The following is a 27,068-nucleotide window of genomic DNA, read 5'->3' as shown; positions in this document are numbered from 1 at the left end:
ACTCTATAATGTCATCTGGAAGCCCTGACCAATTTCTCTCCTTCATAACCATCTTGTCAAACTCGTTTCCGCTGATGGTGGTGGTGGAGGTTCCTTGCCTAGTCTCCTTACTCTTTGCATTTCCTTCCTTTGTTCTTTCTAGATCACCGTCGCTTGATGGGACCTTCAAGCACAACAAAGCTTAGATTAGATTAGACTGCTATACGAATTCGTAAGGTTGGGGCAATGTCTATTAACTATAAAATTAGCACAATATCTCAAAATTCAGTAAGAGGAAGTTCCTTATAAGTATTGACTTACATATCCAAAAGAGGTAGTGGGTAGTAGCCAAAATGTGGTGCGACAAAGATCGTCACCGACTTCGTCACACAAATTGACCAAGAGACTTCCATTGTCTAAGTCAAATGTGTAAAAAGCTTTATCCTTGGAGTTGATGAAGTAGAAAACGTTACCCTTTAGGAGTGTATTTTCCGTGTAAGAAACACAACCACTGCCGCTAGTTAAGAAGAAGATCCTATCAGCACCTATGCTTTCCACCTTCACCCACTTCATTATAGATAAATCCATCTTAAAAACATGTAAACTGTGGAATGTCTTGGTGTTGAGATAATTGAGCTTATAAACAATGAAGAGTTCTCCACGAGATTCTAATAAATATCTACTACCATTATGTTCACTTGGCAGGTGTTCCCACACTGACTCTACTTCCAGCAAGTAAACTCTAGAGCAGGGGAAAATTTCTATAGCTGCAAGCTGATTATCATCTGTACGGGCATACAACTTTCATTTGCAGCTGACAACATGCCTAATAATGAACCCTTCATATTCATGTTTCCTCCAGTTAATATCACCTTGCCGAAAAAAGAGAAAGAATGGCCTCTCTTTGTTGTTAAAAAGGATCACGTAATTGGGATCTGTTGGGGGCAAAGGCAGAAGGCACCTGAAACTACAACCATACTTGTCAAATGGGGGTGCAGGTATCTTGATCTTCTCCATGGACATTGTCTTCGCAAGCAGTAAAAAGTGTTCTTCAATCACTAACCACCCATGAGAGGAAACCCACATGATACCACGACAAAGCTTGGGTATATTTCTCACTTCATGTTTCTCTTTGGAAGTGCTGAAAAAATTAGGCTTTGGCTTTTTTTTAAAAGGAAAGACGAGCCAAGGAGCTGTTTCAGGAGATGGGAAGCCTCTTTCAAACTTCTCCAATTCCGTATTTTCCTTTGTAATTTTCCGGCTGAGTAAAATGATTGCAAAAAAATTACAAACATTGAGAGCTCTGAAACAGCATTTAGTATTTGAGTAAACAGTTCCTCCGCTTGATCTCAAATAGCTTATCTGCGCTTGAGTGCAGGAAACAAGCTTGGGCCCACATTTTTTGGTTGATCTTAAGCATTCATTTGAAAGGCCCATCATGGATGGGGTGTGTACCAAAACTTAGATCCATTGGATCATCTTAGGATGTCCATTTGTGGGTGAGAAAATGGACATATATTGTTTTTCCACAAATTTGCGTTAGGTTGATCCAATGGAGCTGATTTTTGGTACACACCCCATACATGTTGGGGCCTTTCAAATGAATGCTTAGGATCACCCAAAAAATGTGGGCCCACCATGTTTCCTGCACTCGAACGCAGATGGTAGGAACTGTTTCCTCATAGTATTTTGTATGGAAGAAGAGTTTATGGCATATAGGAAGTGTGTTGTAGACATAGAAAACCAAATTGGAAATTCAAAAAAAATAATAACTTTATAACAACTCAATTAAGAAGAAAATTCCATGATCAATAACATGAAGCATGAATCCACACGATAAAAAAATACCTGTAACTATCACCAAAGAAAAAAGATACAAAAAAAAGGAATACTCACTGTCGAGAATGAAACAACCCCATTATCGCCCTTAACGTGCTTAGAAATAACCCCATATCATGTTTTGCCGCAGGGGGATTTAACAGCACTTAATAAACCTAAATCATTTGGGAAATTCATGAGAAAAAAAAGGGAAAATGATCAGAAAAATGTACTCTTTAGCTGAAATTGTCAGAAGGGGGGGGGGGGGTGATTTCTAAATTCTCAAAAAAGGGAGCAGGGAGAAAACTTAACCCATTTTCGGACCACAATACCCTTACTTACCTCATTTTGAATTTTTTCACTTTTTCCCTCTTGTTTTTTACCTTTTCCTTCCTGCTGCAAACCCCAAACCGTTCAAAACCCTCTCTATCTCCATTCTCTCTGTCCTTCTCTACTGCCGTAGGGTCGAAGAAATTGAACCCCACCGGCGGCGAAGTGAACTGAGCTGGTGGGGTTGTACACACTCTGTCTTCTCTCTCCATCTTCTCCATCTTGTCTCTTCCACCGCGTTTTGTCGGAGAAATCGAACCCTACGGGCGGCGAAGTGAACCCAACCAACATCGACGCCCTTTTCTCATCCACCCTTCGACGGGGAACGTGTACTCCATCTTCAACGGTAAGAGCAGAAACCCTAATTCCATTTTATTCGTATATTTATTTTCTTCGATTAGGGTTTAATGAGTGGAAGTTTTTTGTAACCTTTATTGATGGATTCTATGAGGTCAGAACCACTATAGATGGAATTAGGGTTCAGTAGCTGTTGAGTGCCCTCTATTTGGTTTCATGGGTGGAAGTTGTTTTGTAACCTTTATTAGTGGTTCAATAGCTGTTGAATGCCCTCTATTTGGTTTCATGGGTGGGAGTTTTTTTGTAACCTTTATTGGTGGTTCAATGGTGGTTCAGTAGCTGTTGAATGCCCTCTATAGTTGCAATAGTTGTTCAATATTGGTTCAATACTAGTTCAATTGTGGTTACAACTGTAGAACCACTACTGAACTACTACTCAACCACTACTCAACCACTATTGAACCACTACTGAACTACAACTCAACCACTATTGAACCACTACAACTATAGAGGCCATTGAACAACTATAGTTGTAATATTGGTTCAGTATTGGTTCAATGGTGGTTCAATTGTGGTTACAACTATAGAGCCCATTGAACAACTACTCAAGCACTATTGAACCACTACATCTATAGGGGCCATTAAACAACTATAGTTGTAATATTGGTTCAGTACTGGTTCAATGGTGGTTCAATGGCCTCTATAGTTGTAATAGTGGTACAGTAGTGGTTCAATGTTGGTTCAAGGTCTCTATAGCTTTGTCATAGTGGTTCAATTGTGGTTGAAAACTGGGTCAATAGTCTCTGTAGTTGTAATATTGGTTAATTACTGGTTCAATAGTTGTTCAATGGCCTCTATAGTAGTTCAATAGTGGTTCAATTGGGGATCAATGCACTCTTTAGTGGTTCAATAGTGGTTCAATGGTGGATCACTGGCCTCTATAGTTGTAATAGTCGTTCTAAAGTTAGATTCCATCTACCTTACAGTAGATTGGATTCATTGGATTGGATTCCATCTACCTTTTAATTGGATTGGATTAATTGGGTTGGATTCCATCTACTTATTCATTGGGTTGGATTCCTTGGATTGGATTCCATCTACCTTACTAGTGGATTGGATTCATTGGATTGGATTCCATCTACATTTCCAGTTGATTGGGTTTTTTTTTATACTCTGTTATTGAACGCTGTCGTCCATAATTTGACATATTTGAGTATTTTACAATGGTTTTTTTGCAGATTACTTCTACGGACCTGGTAGCATCTCCTCACATAATGGTTGGCTAAAAGCATTGTTATTCTGTCAATTTGATTCCATCAATTTAGAGTTGTAGTGTATATGTTTTTATGATATTGTGTTTTTGTGCAGGAAAAATATATTACATCTAGATGTTGCCCTTTGAAGTTTAATGAGTGCATCCAGTCATTGAACCTTAGGGATGTACATTTAGATTTGTTAAATAGAACCTCGTTTGGTCAAATTGTGAAACCTTGAAGATGTTACATTGCACAAAAAAATTATGTTCATATTGGTAGGAAGCTGGCAACGTAAGACATCATCTTTCATAATAGGCGGCGTGGAAATTCGTTTCTTAGTTAGAGACGTAGCTCTAATATTAGGGTTGAGTATGGTAGGCGAAATGTTGAAAATTAATTTGGGTTCCACTGATAAGGTCGAAGTTGGAGGTTCCCTACTCCAACGGCATCCTTAGATGAGACTATGAGCGTAATACAGGCTGAGGTCAATTCGGATGAGAAATTGTCTGTAGAGGCAACTGTGAAGCACGTGCTGATGCTCTTGTTTAGCACTATTTTGTTTGCACAGTCGGATTGTAGGACCAGGTCATGCCTCTTCCGTTATGTAGATATCGAAATTTTTAGCAAATTTGCTTGGGCGTATCCGGTGCATGACTTCAAATTACAGTCGTTGAATTCATATTTGTTGAACAGAAAGGGACATATTATGGGATGCTCCATCCTACTACAGGTAAATTTGACATATATTGTTGAAAACACTTGTACTTTATTTGTTAATATTCCTTAAAGAAGTTTATTATGATTCTAGGTATGGTTATTTGAGCATACGAAGCTTTGGATCATTCTCTTCCTCATGCGCTTCCACGTTTACTGAAGTGGACTCGTCATATGGATGCGAGGATGAAGGATCATAGATATTTGATTGAGCTCATCCAGTTTGCGGTACTTGGAGAGTCAGAGGTGAGATCTAAGAATTTGCTTCTATGTTGGTCAATCTTATTCATATTTTGTAACCAAAATCATCATCAGAATTCAGGTTTTGAGGAGGCTAGAGCCTGTTGAAGTAGATGAGAAGCTACTAGCCGATGAAGAGGGTCACATGCATGATCATAGTGGAAAGGGGAAGGAGAAGTAGAACGGAGTGCCGGTTTCGGAGGTTAGTAGTCCGCTATTTGGGGTATTGACTTTGCAGTTTTAGTGCACGTACTTTAATTAATGTTGTTGCTCAATAAGTCTCCCATCGCACGTCATAGGTTTTGAAGGAAAAGGGTGTGGGGGAGGAAAAGCTCCATGGAGTGCCACCTTCAGAGGAAGGAAACTTAGGCTCGTGCCTGTATCGGTATTCACTTAATATTTTCGTTCCATTCTGTCAATAACTATTTACCTTCTATCTATGTTATGTTATAACATTTGCATTTTGTGTGGGCAGAGGAGAAGTGAGAAAGGAAGAGAAGATTTTGAAAAGGAAAGAAAGAAAGAAAAAGAAGGAAAGGAGGAAGGAAAGGAGGAAGGGAAATATGTAACGCAAGCTGAATTTAAGTTGATGAAAATTAGGATTTCACAACTTTAACGTGAACTGGCCAACTTGAAGAGGAAGAAGGCTAGAGACATGGATGATGAAAACGAGTTTCTCTGGAAAGACGGGGATGGCCTAGAGATGGTTCATATCATACCTGATAGTGAAAATCGTCAAGCAAGGCGTGGCATGGGCAAATTCCGTGGGCACAACATGTTTAGTAGGAAAAATGTAAACATGTTCATCAATTTTGATGTTTGTATGTTCATCGTGGGCAAATTCCGTGTTTGTGGGATCCATTTGTGGGACCTAAAGTAAAACTATTGTAAATGTGTGGGGCCTATTCGTGGGATCCATTTGTGGCATATATTTCTTCCTTTCATCTTTGTCCGTTTGAATCAATTCAAATTAAGTGGGACATATTGAATTGGTATAATTTTTTTTGGGGAGAAGTCGACCTATTTACTGCTTATGTGATCAGGTTGTAAAATGAAGTGAAGAGGTCGACCTTCAAGTCGACCTATTTACTGCTTATGTGATCAGGTTGTAAAATGAAGTGAAGAGGTCGACCTTCAAGTCGACCTATTTACTTCTGATGTCAATAGGTTGTAAAATGAAGTGAAGAGGTCGACCTTCAAGTTGTCCTATTTACTTCTAATGTCAACAGGTTGTAAAAAACACTGAAGAGGTCGACCTTGAAGTTGACCTATCGGCTCCTTATGTCATCAAGTGTAAATTGGACTGAAGAAGTCGAGGGGTCTAATAGTTCGACTGAAAGCATGTATGCCAGGGCCGAATGACCAAAATAAACACCCAAATCTGTCGTCTCCATTCTGCCAATCCAGCTCTCGAGTTCGGTATACCCGCATAATGGTGTCAGGATTGCATCTTTCCATCTCTTGCGCATATGCAGGAAGGATGCGATAAGATGCCTCGGCATTTCCACACTTAATTTCATGAATAATCACCTTCACATTGAAAGCTTTCCGATAGCTTATTGTTATACCCCACTCTTTCTTGATGTATTCTCTTATCAAACTAGGCTTGATGTCTTCTGGACGGGGAAATGAGGCTAGACAGGTCTCAGCTACCCAAGCTGTTGTGACAAGGGGATGATCATTCCCACTCAAAGTAGTTGAGCATGTATGCTCTGGCACAAACCTTTTTACTATAACAAAATCCAAGTAAGTTGTCCCTGTGATTCTAAACGGGCAAGTCCGATCATTTCATTTAACAACATACTTTTTAGTTTTTGACTCCATTGGGACGTACGCAAACCTCCGACGAATCGCACTCTCTAACTTTCTTCTTAAAAACTCTCATATTTGGGAAGATTCCCCCGATCTTCAACTCATGGAGTCCCATATTACCCTCATTTAACTCATCGACAACCATTTCATCCAACTCTATCGACTCCCTTATGTATGTATTACCTAACGGATCACCCACATTGTTATGAACATCATCATGTTCTACACGGAAGTCCTCATTGTCCTCTATACGGTTACCATTGTCGCATTCATTCGCAATCCAGCCAAGGTCGTCACTATCACCGGAGTCCTCAGCATCATCAAAGTACTCATTATCAGTGTCTTCTACATTGTAACAATCATTGTATTCAAACCCATCTTTAACATGCATATCACTTTTGACATCCCTCATACACTCTGGGTCGAGTCTACAATGGTTGGCAGTGTTCATATGTTGGGTTCTGTCGTCTATTGTAGCAAAACATTTAGGATCTTCCTACTCTTCATTCAACTCCGCTTCATTTTTGCGCACAGGTTGATGAATTTTAGATAGAAAAATGGATTCACAATATCATAATAGGATGATAAGAGATTGTAAGCCCAATGGTTCCCACCTTGGCAATCTTCTATATTTTGATGATTCCAAACACAAGTTGATTTTTGTTGTATGACTATTGTGTTTGATGTTTAAGTGTATGTGTTGGAGATCCAAGCAATCAAACACAAAAGTCAAAGACATTGCATGGATCGTGGCATGAACCAAATGAAGAAGAGCATTGAAAGCCAAAGGAAGTTGAAGGCTTGGAGAAATCAAGCAGACATCTTGAAGAGCCAAAGAATCAAAGAGAAGATCCATGGAAGTAACTAAGACATGAAGAACTTCAAACTTGAAGAATTGCTTGTGTTTGTCTTAAGTTAGATTGTAAATCTAATCCCAGTTAGGTATCCCATTTAGAGGCATAATCGAATAATCAAACAACCTAAAGGGATAAGTGAATGATCATAGTGGTGTACCAATATATTAAACCCATATGGCATTCCAAATCAATATAGAAAATATCGAGTTCCTAAGGCCAATATGAGATCAGCACCTAAATCCTATCATAACTAATACAAAACATTTTTCAAATATTTTTTCAAATATTTTTAACAGAAAGATCTCATCGTTTCCATTCAAATAGAGTATAAGAACGTCAAAATCCAACAAGAAACGAGTGAGATATAAATTTTACAACTTAATGGGTATATCTTGGAAAACCTGTCCAGCATTCTGTTTGAATCCAGACGTCTGCCCAGACATCTGCCCAGATGTCTGGTCATAGAAAAAGAGCCGTTGGACTCTAATAGCTAGTTGTGGGAACTTCACAATATCTACTGTTTTGCCCATGTAACGGCTAATTTTGGGTTTCCTCCATATATATGAGTTCCCTAAGCCTTTGAACTCATCTCTCTCACCCCTGAACATATTCTAAACATATTAGAGAGTGATTAACACCCTTGTGTCTCCTTTGGGAATATCTAAAAGGGATTAGATCTAGGCTTAATCTTGTACATCTTTCTTGTGAGATTTGTTTGGGAGCTTGAGTGTTTGTTCTAGCCTTTTGTATAGGCATTTTATTTTCATTTTCTTTGGTACATATTTGTAAACGACAAGTGGTGGTAGAGACGCAGAGCCTTCTCTCAAGGGCGAGTGTAGGAGACGCAGAACCTTCTCCAGAGCAAGTGTTGGAGACACGAAGTTTCTCCGGATTGTAATTGGGTTGATGCCCCTCCGATAAGGGAATCGGATTAGTGAAGCCATCAAGATTCTTGGTGGAGTGGACGTAGGCCTTGGTGTGGATCCTCGGACTGAACCACTTTAAAATCCGGTGCACTCTCTCTTGAATCTATCTCTCTTTATCTTTGTGTGATTGTGCACTTGTGTTTTTAGCTTCCGTGTGCTTGCATGTTTTATTTTGCCATTGTTTTTAGTTTCTGCATTTTATTTGGCAAAAGTTTTTAAACCCAATTCACCCCTCCTCTTGGGTTGCCATCTCTCCTAGGATTTCAGAAATCCCCATAGCAACTCCTCTACAAAAATACCTATGCCTTTTTTGTTCTTTGGGAGCAACAAAGAATGGAATAGGTGACGCATAATGTGCTGGGACAGAATTATTGGAGCGTAAACCCGATGTAGGTTGACTGGAAAACGACACATTTCTGCTTCGGAAAACATTTGGAACTTCATTCAAGTCCACTTCAAACAATGGGGAATTACAATAATGGGTGCTAACTCCATCGCCATCTCTTCCCTCATTCAGAGGACCTTCTGATGGAACGGGTAAATTCAGAGGGAGTGTAGAGATAGAATTGATCAGGGGGCCCAAAGCTGGGGCATTCGGAGTACAATAAGGAGGGACACCGACATTTATAGGGCCATAGAATTACTTCCTCCAACTCTATACTCTTTAGTTATATAGAGGCCCAGAGAATTGATCACATTATTGTCAAAAGCATCATGACCAGCTCAAGGTCATCATCATGTCCAACTTCATATAGAATGATTTGAAATGGATCTTTGATATATCGACATTTTATAGACAATGCAACTTGAGCTCCTATAGTCCCAATTTTGTTGTCAATTAGGGTATCCAATTCAAAGAATTTAATTTTTCGATTCACTATTAGAGGCATCCTTTTCCCACCAATGTATTCGAACGATATTGCATCCTTCAAGCATCCATCAACATGTAGGATAAAGGAAGCTCTTCGCTCTACTATATTCACAAGCCCTGCAAGGATATGATAGGAATGAAAGAATCACTATTTTTTAACAATAACAAGCTAGTTACTTAGAACTACTATTTAGCAATCCCAAGCACTATTTTAACACTAAAAACCACTGACAACCATATTTAGCACTGAAAACAACTTTTTAACACTTCAAACCACTATTTAATTAATTAGAACCACTATCTAACAATCCGAACCACTATTTAACACTAAGAAGAACTATTTACCACTCCGAACCACTATCTATACACTAAGAACCACTATTTAGGCCTCCGAACCACTATTAGCCACTACTTCAGATCTACAGAACCACTATTTCACACTAAGAACCACTATTTAGGTTTTCGAACCACTTATTACCACTCAGAACCACTATTTAACACTAAGAACCACTAAATACCACTCTGAACTACTATTTAACACTAAGAACCACTAAATACCACTCCGAACCACTATATAAACACTAAGAACCAGTATTTATCACTTCAAACCATTGTTTTACCACTAAAGAACCCATATTTATCACTCCAAACCACTATTTAAACACTAAGAACCACTACTTACCATTCCGAACCACTCTTTCAACACTAAGAAACACTATTTAGTTAATCAGAAACACTATTCAACACTAATTAGCACTCCGAACTACTATTTTAACAATAAGAACTACTATTTATCATTGTGAACCTCTATTTTCAAAAAACAAAGTTAAGAGGGAGGGAATACCTTAAATAGATAGCTCGCAAGAATTTCAGGTTTTTAAATACAAGGTTTGGCTTTGAGAAGAGAAGAGATTGAAGAAGAGGTTTTTAAACTATGGCTTTGAGGAGTTCTCACCAAAACCATGGTCTTACAAGCCTTTGAGAAGAGGTTTTACAAGGTAACAAGGTTTTTATACTATTGGTTTGAGAAGAGAAGTGATTGAAGAAGCTCAAGTGGAAGAATGGAAAAACTTTATGGGACTGTGAGAAGTGGTTTAATGGAAGCTTTTTCATATGTTTGAGAAGAGAAGAGGTTGAAAAAGAAGGTTCTGTTGGTAGTAATCATGAAACAAGGTGAGAAGGTGCCTTTGGAAAATGTGAAAAAGGAATGATTGGATGGGTTAACTTCAACAGCCATGTAAGGGCATTGTGGTCCGAAAATGGGCTAAGTTTTCTCACTCCAACCTTCTTTGAGAATTTAGAAATCACCCCCCCTCCCTTTCTGACAATTTTAGATAAAAAGTACATTTTTCTGATCATTTTCCCAAAAAAAAAAAGGAAACTAAATCTACTACTATATCCTAAAAAAGGAAACTCCCGTTTGTTTACTTTTTTATTTTTGGTCTTACCAACGTATTAAATCTACCCATTGGAAATCTAAAATTTCCATCTGTGCCCCCGATTTCCCAAAATTGTCTTTACGGAGATGGCTCGGGGAAGAAAAGGTCGCGAATATATCACTTCACCCTCAAATTTGATCCGCATACTCCTCCTTCATCTTCATCTTTTTCAGTATTTACCCACTTTTTGCTGTTTGAAAACAATGTAAAAGAGGATTCATGATCAAGCTCTTGTATGCTGTCCTGACAGCGTTTCTTAGAGTTTAAGTAAGAAATCCAGGTTTTAAAAATCTCTCCCACATACTGGGATTTCTAAAACCCGGAAACATGGGATGATATGCTGCTCTCTTGCTGTCGGAAAGAATGGTGAGAAATCTGAAAACGAAGGCTGGTGTCTTTCTTCTCTCGTCTCCCATCTACAATTTTGAAGAAAACAAGGATTCTAAAATACGCGTATCCGAACTGCCCCTTAAGAGTTTTTGTAACTAATTTTGGGACCCATCCATGTTCATAAGGTCTGTACTGTGAATTTTTTTTTTAACTCGCCACATAACAAAAGTGACAAAGAAAAACACGGCCTGGTCTGGCTTGGATTTCAAGAAAAACATTTCTGATAGAAATTTATCAAAGTGTCACTCTAGGCTATTAAAATTAGCACTACCATGTTTGATAAGTGAACTAACTCATCTTGTCTTTTATTTTTAATTGACTTTTGAGAGCTTTTTGGGAATTGTAATAACCTTTGATAGGTGTTAAACAATAAAAGACAAGCTGAATTAGTGCAATTACCAAATGTGACAGTGCAAACATCAATAGACTTCTTATTACCGTCATTTTTATAAAAACTTTCATTTTTTCGAAGCAAAATTATTATTGAAAAAATTGAGGAATGATAGAGGCAAGGGCACCATTGCATAAAGAACCGAAAAAGGGCCCTTGATTGGATCCATGTCATTTTAGGTGACTTTTTAAACTTGTTTGAGAATGTAATATCAGTTACACTTAATGAAGTGGAACCAATCGAGGGCCCCTTTTCCAGCTCTTTATTCAAGGGTGTCCTTGCCTCTATCATTCCTCTGAAACATCATATTAGTAAAAATAAAAATAAAAAATAAAAGCAGGAAATCGCTTTGTAAGGTTTCGAGTTTAAAAAGTGGTAGCCACACTTTTCTTGGCCGCACATGTGCCACATTGGCATGATCGAGTCTGTTGATCTGACCGGAGACCACAAATCCGGCCCATTTCTATTGACGCCATCATGATTGGATGATCCTAGCCATATGATCCATCAAGCCTAGTTTTTCCTTCTGCCAAGAAAAGCTAAAACCATTGATTTTCCTAAGCCTGGATTTGCAAATGAGATGTGCGTTCAGCATGAGACTAGAACCACGCGGGTTGACTCGTGCTGGCCTACAAGATCAACAGTCTCAAATACACGTCCCCTTGTGGGACCCAAAAATTGATTGTTAGAATTTTAATCAGATCAATTCTAACAATCAATTCACGATCGCCCAATTAACGGACGAGATGAAAACTGAGATATGCAAAAATCACTGGCAGATCGCCCAATTGACGAACGAGATGAAAACAGTTTCCAGCAAATTCCCATATATGAACTGTCCGATTTTGCGTAACCATAAAAAAGATCATTAAAGGAGTGTGAGCCATTATTAAAACATAATAAAGTTAATGATTCCCACCAAGAATTTTATCGCCAGGTCACGCTAAAATAGGACTTAGAGCATTTGTGTGCCCCTAATTCACGATTCCATGGATAATGGAATAAGAAGGGTCCTATTCTGCCTCTATGCCACCCCATTTTGTTGTGTGTGTGTATGGCATGGAGGTTTGATGGACGATCCCATTATCCATACAAAATTGATCGAACAAATCAGACGTATATTCTTCACCCCTATCAGTCCTTAAGATTTTGATCTTTCTCTCTAATTGGTTCTCAACCTTTAACTTATAGTGCCTGAGCATGTCCAACGCTTCGTGTTTATGAGTTAAAAGGTATACATAACCGTATCTGGAGAAATTGTTTATAAAAGTGATGAAATAATGGGAACCGTTCCTAGCCCTTACACTCATAGGCCCACATATGTCAGAGTGGATTATTTCTAATAAATTTTCAGTTCTCTTAGCTTTAGGGAAGGGTTTTTTACTTGCTTTTCCTGACACACATGACTCACAAGTAGCGTAATCAATGGCATTTAGTTGTCCAAGGTAACCGTCCTTAGCTAACCCGGACATACGATCCTTACTAAAGTGTCCCAATCTTGATGGAAGGATCAATAATATTAAATGATTCATTCACACATAATATTTAAATTCATGTATTGATTTGAACAAATAGAATCCAATCGAAATAAATTATCACAAATGAAACCCCAACCATATAAAGTGTTGTTTTTACGAATAGAAACCCCAACCATTGTTACCCCGTAACAATGGAATTGAGCTTGGCCCTGTCTCAGCCTTAATAAGCAGTTGAATCCTCTGCATGATGAAGTCACCTATACATCTTAGAATGTCGGTATCGAGGAAAGACATAAATATGGCTTAATCAACAGTTCCCAACAGAGATAGATTTTGTGAATCTGCAGACATATATGGTTTTTGAACTGAGCCCGTTCCCACTCGTATCCCCTAAAAATTTCAATTCAAATCCATCTCTAACTAATCCTAAAACAAAAATCAGATTCCTCATGCTAGGAGAGTAAAGAGTATCATGAAGAACTAAGGTAAGGTCAATGCGTGTTTGAAGGTGGTAGGTGCCGTCTCCAAGCACATCCTCAGCCACAATATTTCCCATGTATAAATGGTGAACTCCCTTGGTGATTGGGTGGAAATCTACGAATCCACTCCTATCCCACGTCATGTGCTTTGTTGCCCCTGAATCCAAAAACCAATCAGGACAAGATTGGTCAGCTATCAAAACCTCTGAGCAAACTAAAGCACTCACATTAAGGAGAGACAATGGGTATACCTTCAGTTCTTTTCATTCCCTTGCAAAGTGACCCTTCTGACCGCAGTTACAGCACGTGAGCTATGACTTGTCAATTCTAGGGCTCTTCTTCTGTTGCCCTTTATTTGCCTAGGGATAAAGTCTTTCTTTTTCTCAGGTTCGAATTTTCGCCCTTTCTTAAATCCCTTGCCCCTTTTTCCCTTTCTTCCCTTAGGCTTCACAGCCTTCACTGTCTTAGGCTTACCAGATGTACATGAGTCTCACCCTCGGCAGAACGTTGCTCAGCCTCTAACTCTAGGTGAAAAATAAGGTCATTGAGATTCTTCACACTAGCGTTATGGGTCAATAGGGTTTTAATCATTACCCAAGAGGGGGGAAGTGATTTAATCACGGCACGAATTTGTTGCTGATCATTGAGTACATGACCGGCAACTGTCAACTGGCGGATCGATGGTCACAAACGTTCGTACCTTCTTCCATCCTACAGTTTTGTAACTGCATAACCATGACTTTAAGCTTATTGGCTGTCACCGATGCATATCGAGTCTTAAGTGCATCCCACCTGCCCTTGGCATTATCATGGAGATCTTGAAGGCGGTGATAAGGTCATCATGTATAGCATTAAGTAACGCGTAGCTAGCGGTTGTGTCATTCTCACGCCATTTCTCATATGTGGCATCAACCATCGGCTCACCCTTGCCTGACACGGGTTGAATCATAGTCCTACTAAAGTACAATAGACCTTTTGTTCATGAAAAACATAGGTCATCTTACAGCTCCACATATCATAGATATTACCGTCAAGTTTCTCTCTCTTGTTGAGCTAGAAATCGCACCCTTCGAAGCCATTCTGTGCCACTAGACAAAAGCAAAGAATTGCATACATAAATATTAAGTAGATAGCTCGATGGTTATAATCACAAGATCAGGATCTATCGTATACACTATCAAATAGATTTTTCATATCAATTGTCATAGCGCTTAACCAAAATTAACCCAAACTTGCAAAGTGAGGAGAAAAAATCAAATTCAGCATATATAGTAAAATGATCGAAAAATTAACCTTGATGTTATACGATAATCAGGGCATCTAGAATTAATCCTACACAATTCAATTCCATATAGTGTTCCCAATTAAAATTCCAATTTTATCCAAGAAGAAATATGAAAGATTTCTCATGGAGAATTCTCAGTTGAATAATTTTGGAACATTTTTCTCGAATAAAGAACAGAAAGATAACAGTTAAATTATTCAGGAAATTGAAATTTAACTCTAACAAATCCCATAAAGAATTTAGCAAGAAATAAATATTGCCCATTCATTTTGCATTCAATATTAAGACTCAGGTTATGATGGATCCATTTTAATTTATAATTAATCATTAAATGACTAGAGGAATACTCGTAACCCCTCAGTCTCTTAAAATTCACAGAATATTATATCCTTTTTGTGGCCCAAGAAATTTCTTCAAATAGCCCTTGCAAAGTGGGCCCCATTACCAAAAATACCGTAAGATGTTTCAAATGAATAACAAGCAGTATAAAGTAATGGCCCTATGGAAGATCAAAATACCAAAGAAAGGTAGCCTAATCTTGAATGTCCCATTCTAATTACAGCAGCTGAATTAAAATAATAGATCTTGATCGACAGGAGAAACAAGTTGTTTATTTTTTTCATATAAAATGTCAGATTTAGCAACCTGCTTGCTTTTATGCTTTATCCTATGCATTGAATTAGAGAACAAGTGGTCTCACCAAAATAGAAGTTTGCCAACAAGTGGCCTAACTGAACACATGTTGGAAGGTAAAAACAAGTCTAAAAAATTTAACAACCTTAACAATTGAAGGCACCAGTCGTTCCACACATACTAGTATCACCAACTACTTTTAAGTACTCTATTTATCTATAGAAATATAGATATTTCCAAACTTTGTTATAACTCCCTTGAGCCATTTCCACTCTATTATTGGAGAGCAGTAACAAGGCCCATCTAATTCAGAGGTTGCCAAATTTGGAAGGAAGTTAGCCAACGAGGTACTGATCCAACCCTCGATTGGCTAGGATGCACTTATGTATACGCATTCTCTTATAGGTGTCTTCTAATGGGCCTCATTCCATAATTAATTTCTAAGATAAAACCCTCTTACTTCTTTGCTGTGGGGCCGGGTGTTAGAGAATATAAAATAATCCCGCCTTACAGTGGCCGTATTCTTCTTTTGGAATTAGGAGTTTGAACGAATTGAGAGACTTGGTTTTCTCTATTTTTTAGTTACCCTAGTTTTAGGAATCTTTGAGAATCCTTACATATACAGTAATGATGCACGATTGGGAGGGGGATTATTTCTAGACGGTTTTTCTATTTTTCTATTTTCTATTCGAGACCACCGACCGAACCACCATCTTATTCTCCTTCACCCTCCATGTCTCCTTGGAAACCACCGACTGAACCACCATCTTCTTCTCTTCCACCCTCCATGTCTCTTTCGAGACCACCGACCGAACCACCATCTTCTTCTCCTTCAGCCTCCATGTCTCCTTTGATACCAACGACCGAACCACCATCCTTTATGTCTTTTGAAACGTGCCCTCACCCCAATTGTCCTATGCGCAAAGTCGAGGGATGTAGTGGGTGCAGTGACGTTGTTTTAGATGGGCTTCCAATGTCGGATAAAATAATTGGTTGGGGGAGCAGCGGTTTATGAAGGTATTTATGAACATCAAAATGTTGCTGTAAATCGCCTCTTGAAGTCTCATCATAAGGGTTTTAAAGAGACTGAGCTTCGTACTCTTAAGATTGCACATGAAAACAAAAAACATTATTGGGTTCTATGGAGTAAAGGAGAACAGAGATTTTTATTACCTCATACTATAGCGCTGTGATTTCACCCTGCATGCTTTCATTTTGTATAACTCAAAGAGTGAGATACAGTCTATAAGTGAGGTTGAGTTGGAGATTTTAGACAAGAAAATTCCTAAAGATCTGAAATTATTGATTCCAAAGGCCGTCCTACATCTCATTTGATGTATCTAATGAGGTCAGTAAATTTGTATGTGCATTCTTTAATTGTCAGAATTAATTCATATTTGCTTCTAGTAAGATGTTTTTCATTCTATGACAGAGTTGGACATTTTTCATTTTTTAGTGGGATTATGATAGTAGTTTGAGTTAAAGTAGGAAATTAGGTAATTTAAGTTAAAGTAAGATTTCTTTTTTCAAATTGTTGTAAATAAAATCACTTACATACATTTTTCATTCGTTCACCGGGTTAAATTAGGTGTGCAACTTGGGTCGGTGCATCAACCCGACCAGAAAATAACATGGGTCGGGTTTAGGAATCATGGGTCTCGGGTCGGGTCGAGTTTTAGTTTGAAAAACCTAGCTCAAATCTTGGGTAGGGTCGGGCTTAAAGAAAAAACCCAAAACCCGACCCGACTTATATAGATGTACTATGACCTTCGTAAATATCTCTTGAATAACATAAAAGGGCGACCCAATGCACAAGGCTCGGGTCTTGGGAGGGCTAGATGTACACAGCGCCTTACACCTGCTTTGCAGTTTTAGTTGCTCGAACCCGTGACCACCAAGGCTTCCTTCAAGGAGCGAAATATGGATCCATCAAGAATGGGTAAAATTTTTGCCTGAGATCTATTGGATCTAGTTGGTTTGTAACCTCAAAAAAAAAAAGAAAAAAAGAAGAAAGAAGAACACGCTGGAAAAAGCTTTTGATTCTCTAAGGCAGACGATATACAAGATCCGAATTAGGTTGCTAGAACACACTAGCAATAGTGATTAAAAGAACAGAGCAAAAACGATAGTCTCTCTCTCTCTGTAGTACTTAAACATGAATGTGATGATTAGACAGAGAGTTAAAGTTAAGGAAAGGAAACTGCTAGATTACAAAAAAAATATTGAAGGTGAGGAGTAATTGAACTCTAAGCAATGAAGATCACAAAAAAAGGAGGAATCGGAGTATTTTGTTGACTGCATCTGCCAAAAACGAATCGGAGCAATTGACGGTGCATTGTTTTCTACTCCCGTGAACCTTGTTGCCCTTGGTCTCAATATCAACTAGGAGATCAAGGTTTTCAAAGTGTGCAAACCACAAGAAGTAGATCAGATCTATCAGTGCTCTATAAATCCAGAGTACTCTAGCTCTGGGATCTGCAAAAGATAAGAATCTTTAGCGAGCTGTGCTCTGATACCAGATGATGCGGATTGGAATCAAGGAGGAAGAAAGATGTTGAGAAACCAGTGAGGTCAAGTGCAACAGTAAGCAGTGAGGTGTTGTGATCTTTCACAATGTAAAGCAAAGAGTTTCAAAAGAATTTAAAATATAGGATTAAGAACTCTTAGTTGAAGATCATAGACTAGATCGTAAGAAATTGAGCTAGGAAGAGAGCAAAAAAAAAAACAACGGGTTAATTGATTATAGAAGAATCTTGGAATTAAACATGAGATTTGTCCTTTGGAGAACTGGAAATATGGCAGACACCTTGAAGGATCAGATCCAGATCTTAAGCTAGGCTTTTAACATCATTCAACACCTAGAAGAGACACAACTTCTAGGCTAGATCTAATGCATAGATCTGAACCGAAATGTTGTTCACCAGGGTGGAGGCAAAAGAAGGATTCAAGCTTGGACATAATTTACCATATGACAAACATAATAATGGCAAGAATTGGATCGAAGTAAGAACAAAACAACATGAAACAGAGATTGATATTCAGGCTACAACTGAAACAGACCTTATAATGATCTTTGGTAAGGAACATATTGCAAGAAAGTAAAAATAGAGGAAAGAAACTCTTGCACAAAGAAGCTTCATTTACCTCTAATGGAGGGAGAAAACTTCTCTCCTTGAGCTCTAAGGCCCTCTCCAAAGACAACACTCCGAACTCAATTCTCCTATCTTTCAGAATTCCACATTTCAGCACCCTTAGCTCATATTTATAGTTGCCCAAGGGAGGTTGACATGGCAAGTGAATCCAGTTGTTAGAATATGCCAGCTCCTTTCCACTTGATGACATGGCAAGTAACAGTCAGGGCCATCTAATGCTGATTTGGCTCATTTACCACACCCTATTACTTGCCCCTAATATGTACACATACCAGACACACTCGTATGTGCACAGTTGCCCATATTCCCTCATCTCTGGACTTTTCAATTAAGAAGCCTATGTCCCAAATGCCAGTCACGTGTCCCCACTAGAAGTCCATCATGTTTAGGTTCCACCATGTCTTGACATGAGTACATGGAAAAATTTAAGTTTCTCATCATCTTATATTGGAAATAAAATTCAGTTTGTAGATTAAAATTGTTGCCATTGTTGCCTTTGAAGAGTAGCACAAAACGAGCCATCTGCTGCTCGTCTTCTTTTACCTTGAGCCCCACCTTCCCAAAGTTCAGCAATAACCCAGTCCCTTCCACTCCTTTTTCCCTCTCTGTTTTGACCCAGTAACCCAGGCTTTGACACCTCCTTGTTGTTCATCCTATTGCATCTGAAACCCCTTAATTTCCCAACCCAAACACCATCTTCAACCTCAGCCTAAATCCTTGTCTAATCCTCCTTCCCAAAGTTTGCAAAAGACCCTCTAAAATCATCTAAAATCAGCCACCACAAAGACCCTCTCTTGCAAAAGTGTTCATGTGTATTCTCTCTTGTTTTAAGTATTGATACCAATGGTATCATGTCCTTGTTTGTTCTGCCCCCCTTCCTTAGCCATTGTTCAAAGGATCGGGGCGTCGTCTTTTTCCTTTTATTGTAACATCTTTCTTTAATCAATATACTGGTAGGGGTCTGCCTAACCCCAGCTTACCGATCAAAAAAAAAAAAGAAACCTTTATACCATGCCAATACTACCCGAGACCACTCCCTTTATACCGTGATTCGGCATCCATCTGATCCTATTTCACCCCAAATTCCATTCTCCTTCTCAAACTGACTTTGGTATTCAATTATCCGAAGCAGATTGTGGCAAATCCAAGGCAGAATTCTTTGATTCTGAAATCCTGATCTGCCATTTCCCGGTGCACACGCTCTTGATGAGGTTCCGCTGTTTTCTAGGAGATGCTGATAAAGCCTTAATGAGATTGAATCGACGTCACTCTGTATCTGCAGCTCCCATAGAGGAGTTAGCCGTGAGTGCAACGACATAGAATATGGTTTTGGTCTTTGGGAGAGTGATTTGAAGAGATCAGAAAAAACGCTATTAGAAGGGAAATGGTGGAAATCGGAGAGCTGGGTTGTGAACATATGGATAGAGGGTGGAGAGGAGAGAAGGAAGACAGGGGAGAAAGTGAATATATCGAACCCGAAATATCCTTCTTTTGAACTCAATTCCCTGGACTGAGAAACGTTCGCTCCATAAAATGTAGCCTAAAAAGAACATCATTTTCCTTGGTTTTTATAAAAATAAAATAAAATAAGAAATCATTCCGCCCCACGGGTAGGGGTGTCAACAGATCCACTTCAGATCGGATCCACCTATGTCTTATTCAAGATCCATTTAGATTCACTTTGGATCGGATCCACCTAAGTCCTAGTCAAGATCTGTTTAGACTCCCTGTCAGTTGAATTGGATTCGGATTGTTCTTCGGATTCTACTTCCCTCGTCACATTTCAAATCAGACCGTCCATCAGAGTGTCCTAGTAGGTCCTGCCAAGAGTTGCATAATTTTAATTTTTTTTTTGAATGATAAAAATGAAATAAAACAAAGAATATAAAACACAGGATTACACCATTGGTTGAGATTTCCTTGTTCACAACTAATATAAGTGACGGAATCCTTCTTTAGCTAAGAAGAAAGCAACAACATTAGCCTCTTTGTAAAGATGAAGACATAAATGACTTTAAAACAAGAACATTAGTTTATGATATCTATGTAAGGCACGATCATTACTGTAGATAAATTACAACCTCCAAATCTACCAAGTTTATTATTGCCAATTAAAACATGCAATGAGAAAGAATATGTTTTTCCATGACTATTTTTGAATAACCTCTCCTTCAAAATCAACCCCACCATTATAATTACTAGTGACTAGTGTAGAGCGTCAGAGAAACTCTATATTCAGATCACAGATTGCAAGAATAATACCAAGAAAACCCCAAGGCACAACATAAGTTTCAACTCCCATAAGATGACATTAGAAATCATATCACAAATTGCAAGAATAATACCAAGAAAACCCGAAGGCATAACATAAGTTTCAACTCCCATAAGATGACATTAGAAATCATATCACAGATTGCAAGAATAATACCAAGAAAACCCGAAGGCATAACATAAGTTTCAACTCTCATAAGATGATATTAGAAACTAATTTTTCCCTCTTGGCTATGTAAAGCATGCAGATCTTTTAAAAATAAAATAAAAATCTAACTGGTTAAAATCATAAGATGCCTACCTAGATGTAAAACTGGTAAAGAGTATTGCGGCTACAACAAGGTTGTGGGCGGCAAGGGCCAGGTTGCATTGAGGACCAGTGGCAAGCAAGTTAGCAACGACCGACGTGTAGGAAATGGATTAGGATTTTAAGAAGAAAGGGACAGAGGAAGAAGGAAGACCGGGTTTTCGTTTGAAAATGGAAAAGTGGAATGAATCTCACCATTATATGATTCCTCTTTAAGGACATATGGGTCGTATAATTTGCATAATTACATATATTCTAAGGGTATTTATGGTATTTATAGAAAATCATTTCGGATGGTCCTTAGGTTTTCTCTGTCTGACGATCCAAAAATATTGTAGATCCTACATGGGCATGTAAAATAGCATATTAATTTATTCCACCACAAGTGGATTCCATTTAGGCACGTAACACTAAGATTCTGCAGACAGAATCTCATATCGGCTTCTACCCGATTTGTTCGGCTAGAATGAGAAGCCTTCCCGAACTAGGGATTTTTGTTAGAATATATGGGAGATAGTGAGATCATATTTGATTTGATTATGGGATATTGTGAGATCTGATTTGTTTACATAGGAGGTAGGTTAAGTGTTTAGGGTTATATTAGGTAACTCTATTAGATTGGGATTAGTTATTTCCTTTCTTATCTAAATCTCCTTCTATGTTTATCTTTAAGTGGTCTATATAAGCACCTTATGTGATTAATGAAAATGAAGTTTAGTGAAATTCCTAATTTCTCGACCCGGACCTTGCACTGATCACAATCCAATAAGTTTCGTTCTCCGGCGGGCGGCCAATGATGTCGTTCGCCTGGCTACAATAAGTCCAACCATCCATTTGTTCTCGCGTGGCTGTTGTTGTTGCACTTGTTGTGCCGTCTCTGTCCTCTTTGTTTCCACAACCCTCTTGTTTGATCCCCTAAAGATTGCCCACCTCCAATCTTTGGCATATTGAGGTCAGATCTGATGTTGCCCCTGTATCGTCGCTTGAATGGCATGCTTCCATGGACATCCATATTTGCTACATGGATGCTGCAGATATACTCTGTACTCTTTGGACCTTGTTCTTCAAGATCAGAGGAAGACATCCACTATCTATTATGCTGAAGCTATCTCGACATACTTCTGTCATAACCACTTGAAAAAGAGCCTTTTGGAAAATGACAATCCTTTCTATAAAATCTTATATTGGCACCCCTTGTTATTCCAAAATTTTCATCCGTGCGAAGGGGGTGGGAAATTGCATCCATCATATTCTCTTCAACAAAAAATTTCTCCCTATATTTTTTTATACTTGCACTCCTTAAAAAAAGGCAATGCCCATGTCCTAATGTCGCTGCCCCTTTTCCAAAATGATTGATAATTGCCATTACATTTTTATCCTCTAATTGTCGCTTCTCATCATTCCTTTATCTCTTCTTCTCTTTCTCTCAATTTTGTTTCTTTCGTTGATATATTTCGGTTGAGGTACCTCATTTGAGGAGCATGCCCTGAATATTCCCTCCTTTCAGTTGAGGTGCTTCATTTCTCTTTGAAGTGCGTGAAAGAGTTTCATTTCCATGAGGATCGGTAAAAGCCGACCCATGTTGTCTCGCCCATCTTGGCTCATTCTTGCATATTCCGGCATTGGTCAATTGTGACCCATTTCTTGCCCATTCCAGCATTGGTCCATAGTGACCCGTTCTTACGGCCATGATTCATTGGCTTTTATAAGCCGTCTTCGAGGTAAATTAACAAAGCGGCGTCTTCTTCGGCAATCAGCATCAATCCTCATCATCAACAACTTACATCAAGCGGAGAGATAGGGTCATAAAAGTATTGAATCTGCATTTTAAGGCTACAAAATGATCAGAGAGAGAGAGAGAGAGAGAGAGAGAGAGAGACTAAAGTTTTGGGCATATATGTACGGTGTGAAAACCCTGACGGTTTTAGATTTTACCTGTAATTCAAAGATAGAAACAGGGTATGGTGCCCAACCGGCAAGTCCCATAGGAGCGGCACGTCAAAAGCACCGCCCTTGGCCACTAATACTGCATACCTTCATAAAATATTAGTCCGGTGCTAACCCTCCATAGTAAGTCACTAACATGGCCTTAAGTAAGGTAAAGTCTTTTTCAACCAAAAACATGAAGGGAAAAAACACTTGTAAACACTCTCTATTGATGCACATAGATCCCTCAAACTCGGGCAACAACTCGACTCAACTCAACAAAGCCTTTGTCCCAAACTAGTCGGGCAACAAATATATAAATTTTTAACTACCAGATTTTACACTGCGTGCAATCAAGTTTTGATGCTAATACTTAGCCCAATCTTATAAATTCAACAAACTGAACTTAGGAAATGGAAAGAACATGGTAAACATGTTTTGTACGGTAGGACTTGCTTCGAGCCAAGTAAATTTTGTGTCCATCTCATTGACTCTTCCTCCTTTCTCTCTTGTGCAAATTGTTGCGTGTGTACATCAAATTTGGCAAAATTTTCTATATTTTAGGGGATATTTATTGTAATCAAACCTCCATATACATTTAAGTGAGATCTGATTTGATTTGATTAAGGGATATTGTGAGATCTGATTTGATTACATTAGGTGGTAGGATAAGTATTTAGGGCTATATTAGGTAATTCTATTAGATTAGAATTTGTTATTTCCTTTCTTATCTAAATCTCCTTCTATCTTTTTCTTTATTTGCTCTATATAAGCACTTTTTGTGATTAATAAAAATGATAAGTTTAGTGAAATTCCTAATTTCTTCATTTTAATGGCTTTACTCACTTGCGCATAAAAAATTCGGGATAAACTATTTTTAAGATGGTTTCCGAACACAAGGAATTCTGGATTCTCATTTTTCCTCGACAACACCCTCCGATCTTTCCTTGTCTTCTCTTCCCCTCGCTCCGCACTAGAAACCAGAGGTTCTTCATGGTCATTCTTCAGAAAATGGGTGCGAGTCCGCATCAGAGCTGGGATTTTTCTTTGAAGAGCTTCTCCCAACTTTATATTAGCTTTTTCTTTCTGAAATGGCCGGGAAATCAGTATATTCTGAGGATTTTATGGAAGATAAGTTGGGACAAGAGGAGTTTATGGGAGAGCTCTGTAATGGGTTTAATTTGCTGGTGGATGATTGGTTCTCTTTCATGAGTAAGGCTTTATTTTGGCTGCTGGCTGATCGGTTCGCTTTCACCTATTTTCTAATTGTTCCGTGGAGAGAAAGAAATTGGTATTTCTGAGATTACCCATTTACGTATGATTCTAATGTTATAGTCACTATTTTTCTAATCAATGAAAATGCTTTGTTCTCTCTTTTGATCTTCATTGCTACATATTCACAGCTGATTTTGGAGTGTGTACACCACCTCTCCTTAATAAATTTCTTTCTCTTTTTGATCTTTTTTGTCCATAAGATTTTGATAATTATATCCCCTAAACAGATGGTGTTGTGGGTAAAATTTATTTAATCTGCAAGTATTAACGGTTAATCAGATGATGGAGTGTGTCGAATATAGGGGAAATTTTATTATATCTCCTATTTCAGTACATTCATGGGCCAATGTATTCAATTGTATTCTCACTCTTTATCTGAAATCTCTGGAGCATAAACTGAATGACTATTTCAGAAGGCTAATAATCTTCCCAAATTTTTGTTTCCCCAAGTTTTCATATTTAATAATGCAACATATTAACTTTTGATTATGTGTGATGTAGGGATGTGGTCAATGGGCTTGTCTTTTTACACAAAAAGGAAATTGTACATAGAGATTTGAAGCCCAATAATATATTGATAAACACCAATGAATTGGCAAGCAGTGAAGGACTTTTACGTGCAAAACTATCAGACATGGGTCTAAGCAAGCGCCTTCCTAGGGGCATGACATCTTTTAGTAATTCTGATTCTGAAGAGGGTAAGGGTAGTTGTTGAACATAACTAATAGTATAATAATGGTGAATATATTGTAGAATATTGGGATTTTTCTTTTAAATTCATCATATTTGTTATTATTTTGTAGGTATTCATATAAGTTTAAGTTGGGCAGCGCCTGAAATTGTTAATCGTGATCGTCAAACAAATGCAGTGGATTTATTCAGCTTGGGTTGTGTTCTTTTCTTCTGCATTTCAGGGGGTAAACACCCATTTGGTGAGGGTCACAAACGTGCAACCTATACGAAGTACAACAAGGTACAAGTATTTGAAATAGACCACATCAAAGAAGCTGTAGATGTTATTTCTTCTTTGCTACACCCCGATCCAAGACTGAGGTAAGCAAATCTTCAATGCACTTTCATGAATCTAAGTGGTATTTTATTATTGTTGTTGTTATTGTTATTGTTAATAAGATCACACTTCTGACAAAGCACATGAAAATTGTTCCCAGGCCAAAAGCAAAGACAGTTATGTGGCATCCTCTACTTTGGAATTCTAAGAGGCGCATGTTGTTTCTTCATGATGTGAGTGACAAGGTACAATTAGATAGGAAGGAGAGTGCGTGGGGTCCTGTTCAGCAAGGTCCTCTTTTTTACAAAATAGAAGGGATGATGCCAATTAAAAGGTGGGATACAAGGTTGGGAATTCCAATTGCACGATACATTTCTAATTATGGAAAGTACTCTGTAAACTGCACTTGCGAACTGTTACGACCTATAAGAAATATGTTACATCATTTTGGAGAGCTACCTGAAGAACTCCAGGTTTGTTTCTAAACACAACAATTATACGATTTCTATTTTATTTCTTCTCTAATATGTGCCTATTGGGTTCTTTATTTAAATTAATTAATTTGTTTGAATTTATTTCATATGGATAAAGTTATGGTGATAGTTAACACAGACCCACTCCGATGATTGAACATACATGTCCTGACTATGCTAAAAAGATTAATGCATAATTCCCAAGATGCCATTACCAAATAAAAAAAGTTGTAGTGATAATTGACTATAGGATTGATACTTTTATTGCTTTTAACAAATTTATTTTCTCTTATTCTTTTCCATACGGAATGCTAAGTGCAGCTTATTGTTGTCATATCAGGAACGTCTTGGGCAAATTCCCGAAGGATTTGACGATTATATTACAAACCGATTTCCAGATTTATTAATTAAAGTGTATAAAGTTGTATCTCAAGACTTCAAGGAAGAGCAATGCTTTAAAAAATATTTTCAACAGTGACTATCGATCTCAAGGTGAGTTTGCAATGTGTAGTCTCATACTTGTAAGGTTCAAGTGTGATTCAATAGTAAGTTCAGCACCTATGTTGTGATTATATTGTTGAGATTTGGAAGATTGGAGCCTTTAAATAAATTAGTTTGTTTCTTTTATTACTCAGCATAAAAGTTACGAAGATATCATTTGTTTGCAAGAACAAACAACCTAGGACAATTTTATTTATTTTGCTTGTGTTAGCCGACATAAAACCATTGTTATATTGATTATTCTCAATGGTTGTCATTGACATTTCGGTTGGTGCACAAAATGCATGGTCAATTCCTGTTCATTCGTGTATATTAAACTTTTTGAGAATCCACACAAGTTTTCTTTGTAAAGATTCACTTCCTAGGTAGGTTATGCTAACAAAATTTTTACTAGAACCCATCTTCCGGGTATCATGATTAGCCTTTCATCATAAAGGCTGAGCAATAAACTAACTATAAACCCCCATCTTTTGCAAAAGAGTTTTGTCATAAAATTTGGGTCCTTTATCTATTTTATGGATCTTATTTCAGCGTGGGATTAGACCAACAGTATATACCAATGGTGGCCTATTCAGATTGACGGTTCTGATCATCCGTCATAGCAACCCCATCAAACCAGCTTTATGCATTGGTCATTTTTTTAACCAGTAATTTGTGGTTCAAATCTTAGACACTCACGTCGATGATGCTGATTTGGCTGATTTAGGCCCAGCACATTTTGTATTTGGGGAATTGATACTAAGCCAAAACTGATTATTGGAAACAAAAGTAAACGTAAATTTGAGTCTAATGATCAGTTTTGGACTCACAATCGGTTCTCAAAACCCAAAGGCCCTGTTCGTTTCAGATTATTCAGCAAGTGATGCTGATTACGGCAACCGATTATGCCAACCATTGATTATCAAAATAATCGGTTGCGATAAAAGTGGTGTTCGTGAACATCATTTCCTACGTGATTG

General features: G+C 38.1%; 1 protein-coding gene across 1 annotated transcript; it reads left to right on the top strand.

Moving 5' to 3' along the window:
* The first annotated feature begins 23,942 nt into the window (after nt 1–23,942).
* Nucleotides 23,943–26,086, top strand: LOC143888552 (serine/threonine-protein kinase/endoribonuclease IRE1a-like). Its single transcript, XM_077393003.1, has 5 exons — nt 23,943–24,049; nt 24,628–24,824; nt 24,930–25,179; nt 25,296–25,608; nt 25,949–26,086. Exons 1-5 carry the CDS (start codon nt 23,943–23,945, stop codon nt 26,084–26,086), a joined length of 1,005 nt encoding a protein of 334 aa, XP_077249118.1.
* The last annotated feature ends 982 nt before the right edge of the window (nt 26,087–27,068 follow it).

Source organism: Tasmannia lanceolata, unplaced genomic scaffold (genome assembly GCF_043159265.1).
Source record: "Tasmannia lanceolata isolate RefF3 unplaced genomic scaffold, GAP_Taslan_0.1 ptg000012l, whole genome shotgun sequence".
NCBI classification, from domain to species: Eukaryota; Viridiplantae; Streptophyta; class Magnoliopsida; order Canellales; family Winteraceae; genus Tasmannia; species Tasmannia lanceolata.
Note: the sequence above shows the minus strand (reverse complement) of the source record. Positions and strands in the feature narration are given on the sequence as shown.

Bases quoted from the DNA above. Each gene is read 5' to 3' on its own strand.
- LOC143888552 (XM_077393003.1), top strand. From the start codon at position 23,943: ATGGCCGGGAAATCAGTATATTCTGAGGATTTTATGGAAGATAAGTTG. The intron at 24,825-24,929 runs GTAAGGGTAGTT...ATTATTTTGTAG, and splicing joins TAATTCTGATTCTGAAGAGG to GTATTCATATAAGTTTAAGT. The intron at 25,180-25,295 runs GTAAGCAAATCT...AATTGTTCCCAG, and splicing joins CACCCCGATCCAAGACTGAG to GCCAAAAGCAAAGACAGTTA.